Source organism: Numenius arquata, chromosome 5 (genome assembly GCF_964106895.1).
Source record: "Numenius arquata chromosome 5, bNumArq3.hap1.1, whole genome shotgun sequence".
Taxonomy (NCBI): Eukaryota; Metazoa; Chordata; class Aves; order Charadriiformes; family Scolopacidae; genus Numenius; species Numenius arquata.
In genome coordinates this window covers 70065928-70080737 of record NC_133580.1, presented here as the reverse complement: position 1 = coordinate 70080737, position 14810 = coordinate 70065928, and the positions used below count along the sequence as shown (strand labels likewise).

Sequence of the window (14810 nt, the reverse complement as noted above, 5' to 3'; positions counted from 1 at the left end):
CCTGCACAGAAGATCAGATGATTCAGCTTGGTGCCCACCATCCAGCCAATACCGAAGGGCAGAGGATGGTAAAAATGGGCTGCTGTGCCAGAAGGTGGCAATTTGGGAGGCTCATCTCCCATTAGGGAGGAATTTAGTGCTGCAAAAAGCCCGGCATTGATCATTTAACTGTTCCTGCAGCTTAATCCAAACCACTTACTGCTAAGTATCTCTCCAGTGAAAAAAAGCTCAGACCAGTTCAGATGATATTTAGTGGGGTCCCTGGCCACTTTCCCGGGATGGATGGGAAGCTGCTGCTGACAGACGACATCTCAGGAGAACTTCATTAAAACAGTTTAACTCTACCAAAAGCTTAACAAGGGACTTGTTTCTCCTTCTGAATACATGTATTATTTAAAATGGACAAAGGCAAGCAAGGTAGGAGGGAGCGGAGTAGCAGCGGGTACCGAGAGTGTTGTGTCTGGCTCAGGGGAGCATGGACATGTCAGTGAAGGAGCAGAGAGAGATCTGATGGGTTTCTACCATCAGACGTGCTGCTGATGCTGCTGCACTGGGTGGCCCTGCTGAACACGGAAAATGCTCTTCTTGCTGTATTAGCTTTTTTTTTTTTTTCCCCACACTGCTTTCTTTGAAGTTCTACTGCTCAGCCACAAAGACCCACTTAATGTGATGAAAAACTCATCGCTTCTCCGCTGAGTGCCTGTCCGAGTGGCAGAGGCAAGGTGGAATGAGAGTACTTAAGCTTTCTGTGCAGCTGGGGCTCGTACAGCACCCATCCCTTCGTGGCAGCCAGCCCAGAACTCTTCTCGACGGTGCCATGGGGTGGGTGAACCCTCCAAAGGGAAGATTCCCCAGGCATTGATGTCTCTGAAAGCATCCTAAACACCAGGTAAATTGCACTGAACTTACAGAAGGGTATTTCTCAGAGTCCTTGTGCTTTGGGTGTGATACTACATCAAAGGGACAGGAACACCATCGGGTGGCGTGACAGAACACACAGGAAACATCTTCTAATACCTTAATTTAACCTCAGTAAGAACTGCCATGCTTTCAACTAGGTATTGTGCAGCTCCCAAATAGATGGTCTCTCACGGATGTGCTAGGTTTCTGGCTTGGCAGCTATTTATTTCAGGCTTGAGTGTAAATCTCTGTTATCATGACCAGGCCAAGCCCTGTGCTGAATGTGTTGGGTAATTTCCTTGCCCTTTGCTCAACCGGGCGCCCTGTGATTACCGTCCCCTGTGCCGCTGACATTAGCGGTGGTACCATCCCTGTTTCTCACCCTGCTGCTGGCCCGGAGGATTTAAGGCTAAAAACACTCCTTAGATTCCAGTTGGAAAAAAGGCCACTAATAGATGTGAAACTTTGAGACTCGGGTTGTGAGTGGTCTTAGGGGAATTCTTGTGACAATGGCAAAGCCATTTCCAAGCAGAAGGGAGTTAAAAGTCTTATGACTTGCGAGGCTTCTCAATAAAGCGGCTGGATAAGTGTGGAAATCTTATTTTAACCTTATTTCAGGGAGCAGTTGGCTGAGATTTTAGTTAAAATTTAAAACAGCCTGTGACACATCGAATAGAAAAACCTTAAATTCAGAAGCTTAGAGGTTGACTAAGCATTAAGACAAAGAAAAAAAGTATAATGCCAAGCAATAGGCAAGCAGCCCAAGCTCTGATTCTCCAAGAATTCATGTATGTTACAGCTGTCATAATATAACACATGCAGAAAACGTTTTCTCTGTCTTTCTTTGCCATCAAACTGTTGGGTAACTTTAATTTTAGTGTGTAAGCAAGGACTCGCTCAGCTCCTGTTAAAAACACTGTCGCTGTATCTGTTTATGCTATCGGTCTCCTTGGGCAGTCTGTCGTGCAGCTTCATGATGCAGAAAAAGGCAAGAGAGGTAACTGATAAACTTCCATCCCATTTTCAACTAGTAGCCAAACGGGATACTTCAGATTTTGACTGTTTCTGGGCAAATTGGTAGGAGCTGTGTATGTGCTTGGAAGGATAAAATTCATACATTGGCATCACCAACCGATAAAGAATGGCCAAAAATGCTCAGCTGCAGCAAGGTTTTGCCATGGTAAATTTTGAGCTTTGCTCTTCCTCATCTAGCGTGGTAATAAAATCAATGTTTGACATGAAAACTGTGCCATATTCTTCAAATGTCAGAAGAATGAAGCAGGGTGGAAAAAATAATATATTCTAGAGAAATGTAAGAGACTTGCTGTGAATGCCTCACCTGGCATTAGCGTCTTCGGATTTACATTTGAGATTTGGCTTTTCAGTGAAATGTTTTATATTCCAAGCTCAAGGGGATGAGTAATCTGCAACTAAGCGTTGTTTTGTTTATTATAGCAATCCTGCTGATGGTGGTGTTCTTTATGATTAGACAGGATAGGAAAAGTTTAAGACCTTTAGAAAAGAATCCTTTGACAAAATATTTCCTTTGGTCCCAGCTCAGACTATCCGGATAAATGACTGTCAGGGGAGGATAAACCGTTTAAGCCCATTCCTAAGAGCTCTGCAAGTAACTTCAAGATTGGTACGTCTCCCTGGGGTTGCCCATTTAAAAATGAGAAATGTGCTTCTCATTGTAAACTTGTTTTTCTTCATGGAAGTAAACGTCAGTAAGAAAAGAGCTATTTTTTTGATTGCAACTTGCTATTTTTAGTGTGGCTTTTCTTTCCCAGCTCCTTTTTCCTACCTGAAAGCCAACCATTTCCAACTGATATTCAGTGCTTATTTTGAGATAGGACACTCCTAGGTGTTTCTAAAAAAACATCATGAAAATTCAGATGCATGAAAAATCAAATAAAATAGTTTAAGAGTAAGTCCTACTGCCTTAATTCATAAATATCCTCAGAGTTTGTACTTTGCAGTTCTGTATTATACGGACTGAACACTTCTGCTTATACAGGAAACTGGTATTAAGTGCAAAATGAAGTTAAAACATACCTTAGAACAACAATTTCCAAGAAGTCAATGACTATCTCATGAAATCTTGACTTGAGCAAAAGGCTGTCTCGCCTGTGGTGTTTATCTTAGCAAACCCAGGTGCTCTCTTTTCTTAGTAAGAGTTTCTGCACTTGAGCTTCACTCCGGAACTTGGAGGTTTGGGTGCTGGTGAAGCTTCGCTCTTTCTCTGGAAGAGAAAGCAAAGATAAGCTCTCCTTCCAACGTCCTCCATGAAAGGTAAGATGCTATGATAAAGTAATTCTGAAATTCACAGTAAAGCGGGAGAACACATTGTCACATTTTACCTTTTCAGATTAAATGACCCCTTCTCTTACAATATTTCCCTGGAGGTCAGGCTTTTGAGCCCTCTGATCTTTCCTGGGACTTCCCATAGACTTCCCGCTCGTGATCCAAATCTGTGCTGAAATAAATCGACCAGAACCAAATGCAACAAATGAGATGAGCCCCGAGTACCGAACAAAGCGGAGGTATTTCTGTGCGCTGCTGTCCTGCTTACGTGCCGGTTTCCTGTGCCACGCTGCTGTTGCCTCCTGTAACTTGGTACAAAGCCCAGATCCGTGTCCACAGTATCACCACCCAGCCAGTGTTCCCCTGGTTTTTCCTGCCTCGCTGCACGTTCCTGTGCAGCCTATCCCTGTTGAATAGAGTTTTGGTTTTAAGCCGATTTCCATAAGAAATGGTCTTTTGCAGCCAAAGTGCCCGGCTTGCAATCGGATCTCTTTCCCTGCTATTGCTTCCTCCAAAAACATCACTTTTCATGAAGGCAGAGGTGACTTGCGACCACTTGCACTTCCAATTCTTAAAAATAACTGCCCATAGCACTTCACTGAATTGGGAATATTCACAGTTCATCTTTTTACATGTATTTTTAGGCAAAACCAATTTGTTTGCCTTGGTCAATAGCTTTTTCTGATCCACCGAGTCAGGGGATAATCCATGCATTTGTCTCTTACTTATTTCTAAGGCACTTACAGAATGAGGTACCGCTGGTTTTGCCATCCCTCTGTGCATTTTTCAAGCAGGATTTTGTACCTTTTCAGCAGAACAGAGATGCTATCATTTTCCAAGGTTTTCAGGAAATTTCTGTAGTTGACCCATTACTGAATATAGAGCTCAAGACAAGGGAAGAACAATTTTTTTTAGCACTTACCACATTAAATTTTCTTTTTCCACGACAACGTGCTTCTGCTCCTCATGTCTCTGAAGGTTCCTTACCTTTGTTTCAGCTTCTAAAGCCTCAGAGGGTTCTGTGATGAGATTTCACACCTGCAGAAATCAAGCTAACAAAACCAGATGGTTGTGCACAAAGGTGGAGCAGCGTCGGGCAGCTCCAGTGGTTACCAGATTCCCTCTGTGTGGCCAACATAAAAATAATGGCATTTGCTTCATAATTACCTTGAACGGTTATTGGAAAAATGGAAAATTCATTTTCTATATCCAGTGGCATGAGAATGTCCTGGTTATGCTATGAGACTTTATATTGCATATTTGTATATGGGTGTTACTGGGATTTTAATGTTTAAAAACCCAGGGTGTGGGACTGGGCAGTTTTTCACTCATGGAGGCTCCTGTTTTACTTGTTTGCAGATTTTCCTCTGGTGTATTAGATGAAGTAGGGAGGCCATGCCCTTATCAAATTACCATGTGGAAGCAAATTGCTTTTATTTATCATCTTGTAATATTTATGCATTGCACTATTTTTTTCCCTTTTCATAGACGACTGATTTTCTGTTTTCTGTGCTTCTCCCCATTATTTATCGCTCTCTGGTTTAGCTGGCAAGTACCTTGGGAAAAGACAAGGCACTGCCTTCATTTCTCCTTCCAGCCAATCCTTCTCTACCTCAGCTTCAATATAATAAAAATCCGTGTACCTTTTCCATTTCCTGGAAGCGACGGTATTTGTAAGGCCAATCCACTGCATTCGCCACAGCCACGATGACAGAGAATTTCATTAGTGTGACTGCGATCAGACAAGGTAGGACAGAGCCAGCTCCGGTTTCCCTGGAGGCGCTTTGCAACTCCTTGTTTATCAGTTACAAAAACTATTCCTGAGTTCATTACTGAGCCCATTGAAAGCTGTTGCTTTACAACACATTGTCAGAAAGTGGAAAAATTCCAAGACGTATATCCAAAAAGTAATTATGAAAATATTCCTCCTGCTTTTAGTGCGATTAGCTATCATTTCAGTTGTCTTAATGAACAGAATTATAAGTAATTACTTCACTAGAATACTGCCATTGCACAGGAATGACCCACAAGGGCTTGTCTTCCTGGGACCAAAGCCTCATATTATTAGTACTACCTGGGTAATAATTTGTACTTGCAAAAAGCCCAGCAAAAGCCCATGTAGCCCCTGAACGGTTGTGTATATAAGGTGCAAAGCAGCGATAAAATCTTAACCATAGATATATCATATAAATATAAATATAAATATAAATATAAATATATGCACAGAGGAACAACGCTCCTCTGTCATGGAATCACAAAGAACTTCTCCCTCATCCCATCAGAGACCCCCTAAAAAGCCAGACCAGAGCAGGCAAGGAAGGAAAGCCACCTCTGTGTCATCTGCTCGTGACAGCACAGGTCCCGTCGGTCACGGGGACCAGGGACACAGTGCCAGACAAAAGCCATCTTCCCCAAGCTGGAGTGTCCTTCTTAAAGCACTGCCTCTGGGAAGCAAAGATTACAGAAGAAAATTAGTATTAATTTACAATAACAATAATAAAAATTAATAAATTTGGGGCTGTCCTATTTGCAGAGAAACCCTGGAGAGCACGAACTTCGGTGGAACCTCAGAGAAGCCAAATCAAAGCAGCCAAATACACGTTTATTTCTGTTAGAGGGTGAGAAGGGGCAGAGGGCCTGATTTTTTCCAAGCTCTTGGGATTTATTGCCATTCTTTGCCAAAATTTTCCAAACTGGACGGGAGACCTACCAGGAGCCCGAGTCTGCACAGAGCAGCATTCCCCTTTTCTGGCAGAGACGCATTTACTCTCTGAAACGCCGCAGTTAGTCCAGGGTAGCTCCATCCCTTGCGTTGTCTGCTCCAAACGCGTAACAAATGTCAGATTACCGGCTCCATTTCTTGCTATTTCCCTTCCCTTGTGTTACCCCAAGCTCCTTTAATCTGTGAATTAATCTGTGATTAAAGGAACAGTGTAAACTCCTCCTGTCAAATATCTATGTTTGAATTCTGCCGACACTCTTCATCTGGGGCGCGTTTGTAGGCAAAGGCACGGGTGCCTGCTATCTCCAGTGAATAGCAATAGTGGCATTAAAACGCTTCCCACAGCAGTTGACTCTGATCTCCGGCGAGTTAAGGCATTTGGCACATAATATATTTGAATAAAAATATTTTCAATCTTTTTGAAAATACTTTGGGCAAAACCACTAGAGATAAATAATCCTTCTCCTTAAGGAGAATACACAACTATTACAGTTTGTAGATCCTGCTTTCTTCACACATACAAGCAGCTGGATTTTTTGCAAGAGATTTCAGATTCTTGCCTACCTTAATGAACGTGTGAAAATACAGACCCTTTACAAACATTGCATTGCTGCTGCCTTCTAAAAAGGCAGAAGATGCCAGAAAATGATGGTTTTTTCACTACTCTGCTTGTTCCAAACCTGAGGCATATCAGAATAAATATTTTTTACTGCACTTGGTCCCTGAAACGCTTGCGAAGGCTTTGATGTTATTGAATTTCATCACCAGGCAAAATACAGAAAAGCTGCAATGCTTTCCTGAGACTTAGGTGTGAGTAAATACATCAGGGAACAACAGGCAGAGACAGAAAGTAAATTAGAAAGTCTTTTAAGTAAAACCCAGCAAGAAGGATGAAATAAAAACACTTGTCCTTTTAGTGTTGGTACCTAACACTCATTTTTTTCTCCTGGGGAGAGGGCTGCCCTAGACGGGGTGACAGCAGAACGTCACCGTCCATCGTTACTACTACGGGAAAACCAGCCCAGGGCTCATCACCGGGGGTCTGGGGAGGCAGCCGAACCCTCCTGCACAGAAAAGGGTCTGCTCCGAGTGTCCTTCCATAGGGAAAGAGGCGTAACCAGCACTTTCCTTGCCTCACACACAAGCTCATCGGGATTTGGATAGCCATGCCTTAATTTAAATTCCATTTATGCTGAGGCACCTGCACCCGTACATTAATTTTATGCCTTCTGCCCCCAACTAATTTTGCCGTTCTTTTTAATTAGGAACACCTCCACCCCCTGCCTCTTTAGGCATCGATATACATGTGCCTGTTAAAGAAATAGAACCCCAGGGCCCATTTTAATCAAGCATTATCCAAAAGCCACCCTGCCGGTGCTATCAGCAATCTGATCATTTTCCCTGCTCCCTTTACCTGTGTTTCAAAGTCTCCATCTGGCAGATGAAATAAAGGTGGAAAAAGCTTCTGAATGCTGCTTCCAAGTTGAGTTATCTGGTGAGAGCTGTATTAAAAACTTTGCCACAGATTTGATGTAGAATTTTGGTGCAGCATCTCCTGTAACTATAGATTCTACAGGGCGAGAAATTAGATTGTGGCCAACAAAGTTAATCTCAATGAGTTAAATGTGGAAGTAAGTAGGTTTGGGGCACACAAATTCGGTACCTGCCTTAAATTGATTCTTTCAGCCGTCGAATATAAAGTCTCACATCCCTTATCTTCAATCCATCACCCCAGTAAAAGCGTCGCTACTACAGCACAGCAGGCACAGGTATTTGTAGATGAAGATCTCAAGGAAGTTCTGACTTGGAAAAAAGCCTCTCCGAAAAAGCTTGTAGCTTTTGCCAACAGCAAAATATAAAACATAAAATGGGAGAATTTAGTTTACAGTGTGAGTAAACGACATGGGAAAAGTATTACTCGCCTTTTACAGCAGGAAAACTGCAACACGGAAAGATTACAAATTCCCCCGGATCAGCCGGGAATTCGGCAGCAGAGCTGGGAAATGAAGCTGGTACTACTCGGGCTTCAGCCTCTTCTGAACACAGTGTCGCCCTTCATGTCTGCAGACTCATCTCCTGATCTATGCAGCTTGTAAGCAGGGAAGTAAAGTCCACTGGGGTCTCATACCAGCCGTACCCAAAAAATATTTCATTTTTAATGAAGTGGGTTTGGATTTGGACGCATTCAGGCAGAAGGTTTGCGCCACTTCAGAAAGCTTTAATTTAACCACTGGTTTTCACGGCTGAGCAATCTCACTGTTACCTGAGTGCCAGATTACTCAAGCTGTTGAGAAAATGGATTTCTCAAGAAATCTGATTTAGTTTTTTTTTTTTTTCCCTCAAAATAACCTGTTCCAGTTGCTGGTTTGTTTACTTGACCCAACACAAGACGCCAGTTTACATCCTGTCCCGCTTTCCTCTCCTTTGGGAAAGGAAGGATTTAATTTATGGAGTCTGGAGAAGGAAGAAAGCCCTCAGCAGTCTTACTGGTCACTGTTGTATGTCTGTGTTGTAAAATTAAACTCATAATATTTGTTGCTTTTCTTATCTGGGGAGGCTCAGAACACGGACTGTGAAAGCCAGCCATGGAGGGATGAGTATACACAAGCTTTGCACGTATTTCAGCACACGGTGTATCCAAACCAGTCACATTTCTTCAGATCAACATCAAGGATACTAAAAATGACCTTTTTAAAAATATCTTTTAAGGTCCATGACGACACGAGTAAGAAGATGGACTCCAACTCTTCGTTCGATTGGCCTCCCGTGCTAAATTACACCGGGACATACAAGTACCTCTACTTTGAAGGCAACGTCTCCTACGTGGACTTCTACCTTCATCAGCCTTCAGTGGCCGCCGTCTTCATCGCCTCATACCTCCTCATCTTCGTGCTCTGCATGGTGGGCAACGGGGTGGTTTGCTTCATCGTCCTGAAGAGCAAACACATGCGTACGGTCACCAACCTCTTCATCTTGAACCTGGCTGTCAGTGATTTGCTGGTGGGGATCTTCTGCATGCCCACCACCCTCCTGGACAACATCATCGCAGGTAGGCTGGTTCCCACTGCGCAGCAGGAAGAGCTGGTTTCTGAGTGCTGGCCTCCCTGGGGACCCTGAAAATATATTAAAGATATTAAAGATATTCCAACCATAATGATTCTAAGATTCTATGAAATTCAAGTGCACGTGACAGTGATGAGAACAAATTCCTCCTTAACTCTGTCCATGGCACACAGAACCCAGCGTCTTGGAGAAAGCCTGGGGCAAATTTGGAGCCCTCAATTTGCACGCTGGGCTCGAGGGGCAAAATCTCTCACCCATCACCCCCCGACACTGGTTAAAAAAGATTTAGGCACCGTTGCAGCCCTCCCAGCAGAGAGGTTGGAGGTGCCGTGGCTTTGAGGCTACTCAGGAGGGTACTGCAATCAGCACTCACTAGTCCATGCGGGCAGAACAGAAGGCAGCAGCTTAAAGGTCACCTTGAACCAAGACATCACTGCCCCCCGCTGCACGCTGCCACTTCTGGGGGGCTCTACAGGCATTTCAAGTCTCTGGGAGTCAGAGGGGAGGAAGACAAGCCCCTAACCCACCTTCTGACTGGGGCTGTCCTTGCTGACTTCCACATCCCCGCTCTTTAGGAGGGGATTCTCCAAATACCAGGATATGTCTTCAGGAAGACTCGGCAGAATCTGAGCGCCAGACAAAGAGAACAATCAGCTCTAGTGGTCGATTCCCTTTCTTGTCTTGAGATCTCATTTTAATGGGACGTTAAACCACAAATGTTTGCTTTGCTGTTTTTTGGAACATCAGAAACTCCTGCTATGGCCTGACAGAGCAAAAGGAATGTATTAGTTCCGGGGCAGAAATCTCCTGTTAGGCACAGAAGCACTGTGCTGCAGTGAGATGGTGGTAATTTCAATTGCCTCTTTCCTTCCAGGATGGCCGTTTGGGAGCCTGGTTTGTAAGATGAGCGGGATGGTCCAAGGAATCTCGGTTTCTGCCTCTGTCTTCACTCTGGTTGCTATCGCTGTAGACAGGTAAGATGATGCAGAGACCACAAGCTGTTGCTTTCACCTCCCTCTGGCCACCTGACCACGCATTAATCCATGCAACACTGCCATAAATTAGATGTATTTTGCTCCTAAGGCTTTTGAGAAAAAAAACCAAAACGTGGTGGTGTCTAAAGAGCAGCCACAGTAATTTGCTCCTCCACTGGTTTCCTTAAAGATGGTACAGTTGGGCTACCCCTGGCTGCCTAGAACTGGTCTGTTCCTTAGCTATTAAGGTGGATAGCAGAGGCAGGAGTCCCTGCTTTGGTTAAATGTTAGGTTGGTATGGAGACAGATCAAAATGAGGACAATTTGACAGCAAATCTGATGTTTTTTCAGGATTGTTTTTACCAACACAGCTCTTCAATGGAGCAACCAAATGCAACTTTTTTTTTTATGCAGGATGAGGAGATGATTCCATCTGCACTTTTTAAAAAAACCATACAATTTAAAATGTGTGCGTAGGCTTGCCTGTTTGATAAGCGTTCCTTCAAGGGCTTCTCCTCGTGTGTCCCCGGGTGTCTCTGCCACAGGTTTCGATGCATTGTTTACCCGTTTAAGCAGAAGCTGACCATCTCGACCGCAGTCATCATCATAGCCGTCATCTGGATCCTGGCCGTGGCCATCATGTGTCCTTCTGCGGTCATGCTGCAGGTGCGAGAGGAGAAGCATTTCAGGGTGATCCTCGGCTATGGCAACGAAACCCGCCCCGTCTACTGGTGCCGGGAGGACTGGCCGAACCCGGGGATGAGGAAGATCTACACGACGGTTCTGTTTGCCAACATCTACCTGGCCCCCCTGTCGCTCATCGTTATCATGTATGCCAGGATCAGCATCGCGCTCTTTAACACGGCGATGCCCGTGGTGGGAAAACACGGCCAGGAGCAGCGGCACGGTGTGTCCAAGAAGAAACAGAAAGTCATCAAGATGCTCATTATCGTGGCTTTGCTTTTCACCCTCTCCTGGCTTCCCTTGTGGACTCTGATGATGCTTTCAGACTACGCCAACCTTTCGGATATCCAGCTGCAGATCATCAACATTTACATCTATCCCTTTGCTCACTGGCTGGCCTTTTTCAACAGCAGCGTCAACCCCATCATCTACGGCTTCTTCAACGAGAACTTCCGCCGAGGCTTTCAGGCAGCTTTTAAACTTCAGCTCTGCTTCAGGGAGATGGTTCACAGGGAGGTCCGCTCTCAGCAAGGCCAAAGCAATGCCATCTTACCAGCTGCCAACTACCCGGCGCCCCGGGATCAAGCTCGTCAGACTGCTCAGGAGGAGGGGAAGGCACTTAAGAAAGGGAATTGGGTGAATAACCAGCAGGATCTGATAATGGAGGATCTAGAAGAGCCCTGCAACGACAGGATTAAGTGAAACACGCTATGAACTACCCAAATGATTTATGCCTCACGGGGTTTATTCTTTCTCTTGTGAAACTCATGCTCTGTAAGCCCTGTCTGACAAAAATATCAAGATGTTTCTGGTTTGAAGGAGATAACGCAACTTGCATAATATCCAAACGTTTGATACAAGTAGGAAACCAAATCCAGCCCTTCGCGTTACCAGCTTAAACCAGTGGCAGCTTCCCTGCAGCCAGGGATGACTCACTGCTCTCTAACTGGGCTGGAGCAAAGATGTGATTAAAATGGGATTACCTTCCATTTATTGTGACATAAGAGAAAAAGAGAACTGTGATTATCGACTCGCATACAATTACTGCAGATGCTCGCTGATGAAGAGGAGAACATTCATTCGTTTTCTTCTGCCAGTCTCTCGGAGCAGCTGAAACAGGGGTGCTCGAGCAGTATTTATGGTAAAGTTTCAGCACGTAAAGCTAGTTGTTGTTAATACCTACAGTTTTATTCTGATATCAGACAAAGAAAACATCGCTGCTGTTTGCAGCAAAGACTGTGGAGCTGGAAAAAGGAGGGAATCACAAGACTTACCGGGGCCCTGAGCCTGTGCCTCCTCCTGGGGGTGCGACCGTCAGGGCTCAGGGCAGCTTCGAGCCAGTCCCCCTTGCTGCATCAAGAAATAATTATATCTGTAGCGCAAAATACCTGCTAATGAGATTTATAAAGTCCTCCACAAAAAGCAAGACTAATCCAAAAAACTGACTTCTTGATTTATTATAAATATCTGTTCAGCAATGGGTCCTTGGTACTACTCTCTTGGCTTCTTCTCTGAAGCATAAGCTTGTTCCTTAAACTTGTCAATCTGTTACTCTATAGCTCTCATTAACTGAAATATTGATATAGATATTCAGAATAGTCTGAATATTTGAACCAAACCCACCAATTCCTGGGTGTTGGGGTTGTACTCGGGTTTCTTCTGCCTGGACATTTTGAACGCCAGCAGGTTCCTACCCAAATGAGAAAAAGCAACGATCTTCAGTCACAGTCCATTTATTCCCCTTTGTGGCTGCCTCCCTTGTTAATTCTGTGATATTAATTACTGCTAGAGAAATAAACAGGAGTGAAAATTTGAGAACTAAAGAATAAAAAATGGCTTTTGTAGTACATTTCTTTGGGGAGCTCGATTCTATTTTGGGGGGTGCTATGTCACCTAAAAAGACTGCAATTTTGATAGTGGCAGGAGATAAACTGCCTTGAGGGCCCGTTCGGTCTGAGAGAGCTCAGCAGGTCAGACAGAACAGAGAAGGAATCTCTTTGCAACCACTGAAGACACTGCTCTGGAACTGCCAATTCTGGGTCCTGCAAACATCAATTCTTCATAATTTCGCTGATGTGGATCGTGTTGGAAAAGTCCAGGTCCATGACAGCGTGCCCACAAGGTGTTTTTTCAAGGGATAAAAGCGTTTAGGTGCGTTGTTCCTTGGGCGTTGGTTTGAGACTCCCAGCGGGCTCCCAAAGAGCCAGTTTGGAAAATGATGGCATGAACCCACAACCGCTGCCCTTCACGGGAAGAGAAGTCCAGTGTCACTGTCACTGGGGCCAGAAGAGTCCGGCTGTGCCCCTCGTCCACGGGCAGGACTGGCAGCCTGCAAACCTGTCACCCATTACACCATCTCTCCTCCTCTTCAGTGCTCTTCAAACTGGGAGAGCAAACTGGGTCTGTGCCACTGCATTTCCTGCAGATTTCACCTGCCTGTGGTAATAAGAGAGACGGCATGGGGCCTTTTCTCAAAATCCCAGGCAGACTCATCTTCAGAAGCCTCCTCTGATGCAAAGAATTCCTTCATTTCAGCATTCACAGAATCACAGAATCACAGAATATTTTTGGTTGGATGGGACCTTTGAGATCATCGAGTCCAACCAACAACAACAAAAAAAAAAACAAACCAAACAAAAACCCCACCAAAACCAAAAAAAAAACAAACCCAAAATCCCAGAACACCAAACACCAAAACCAAACCAAAACAAACACCCACAACCACGCAGCACACCCACCCACAAACAGACACAAACCCACAATCCCGGGCACTAGAGCGTGCCCTGAAGTGCCACGTCTACACGTTCCTTAAATACCTCCAGGGATGGCGACTCCACCACCTCCCTGGGCAGGCTGTTCCAGTGCCTGACCACCCTCTCAGTAAAGTAATTCTTCCTAATATCTAATCTAAACCTCCCCTGCCCCACCTTCAGACCATTTCCTCTGCTCCTGCCATTATTCCCTTGGGAGAAGAGGCCAACACCCACCTCTCTACACCCTCCTTTCAGGTAGTTGTAGAGGGCAATGAGGTCCCCCCTCAGCCTCCTCTTCTCCAAACTAAACATGCCCAGTTCCCTCAGCCTCTCCTCATAGGACTTGTTCTCCAGACCCCTCACCAGCTTGGTGGCTCTCCTCTGGACACGCTCCAGCAGCTCAATGTCCTTCCTGTAGTGAGGGGCCCAGAACTGAACACAGCACTCGAGGTGAGGCCTCACCAGTGCCCAGTACAGACAACAATTCCTTTAGCAGACAACTCATTTAACGAGTTCCCTGTTCATCAGTGCCCCAAACCACAGTATGGTAACACAGCAGAATGCTCCTGGCCTTCCTTTAAGTTCAGATCTTGTCTTTTTTTTTTAGCCTGGCTCTGCTTACGTGCAGCTGCCCGTTTGATTGAGATGTTAAGCTGTTTGGGAACTGCTGCTGGAAAAGGAACAATCCTGAGAAGGTACTAATTATGCTCCATATATTGCTGCAGGGTCACAGCAAGGCTCGCAGGTGCCGCTGAGCGTTGGTGGTGCTGATGCCTCCCACAAATACTCGCACGGTGTTTGCCAAAGATGAAGAGAGCTGACCCCTTCCGTCAGAATAAAAATGCTGGTCCACCCCTTTCCGTTTTTTGACTGCTAATTATAGAAATCACTCTGCCTCAAGAAGAATTAAAAAAAAAAAAATTCCAAATGGCTGGGAGAAGATACACATTTGTCAACACAGAACTTCCCCAATGAACGGGGCACGGAACTAACAGCTGTATTTGCAGTTCTCCAACCTCCTGCTTTCTCACCATGGTATGTTTTAGACTTGGCATCAGGCAAGCTTCAGTTCCCAGGGATGAATCAATGTGTTTCTTGTATCAGCTTGGACTAAACAGAACCAAACACCATATACCTTCTGGCATTGCACCCTGCACAGCGCCCTGCTCTGAATCTGCAGCAGCAGCTGAAAGAACTGCCTGAAAACTATAAAAACTATTTGCCCCACCACGGGCAAGGAGCTTTCTTAGAATCTTCACTCTCGGAGATGGCCATAGACACGTTTTCCATGAAAGGAGAGAATAAAAAAAAAAAAAAAAGAAGAAAGAGGAAGAAAAATTTCCTACTGCTATGCTGTCTCTTCCCAATTTTAATAAAGGGGTTTTTGAAAGCCAGGGAGCATCTGTGGTT

At 44.8% G+C, this 14810-nt stretch overlaps 1 protein-coding gene across 1 annotated transcript; it reads left to right on the top strand.

Moving 5' to 3' along the window:
• Positions 1-8268: 8268 nt before the first annotated feature.
• Positions 8269-11349, top strand: NPFFR2 (neuropeptide FF receptor 2). The gene is made up of 3 exons (XM_074147774.1): positions 8269-8975; positions 9864-9963; positions 10509-11349. The coding sequence occupies exons 1-3, from the start codon at positions 8609-8611 to the stop codon at positions 11347-11349; spliced, it is 1308 nt and encodes a 435-aa protein (XP_074003875.1). The 5' UTR covers positions 8269-8608.
• Positions 11350-14810: the final 3461 nt, after the last annotated feature.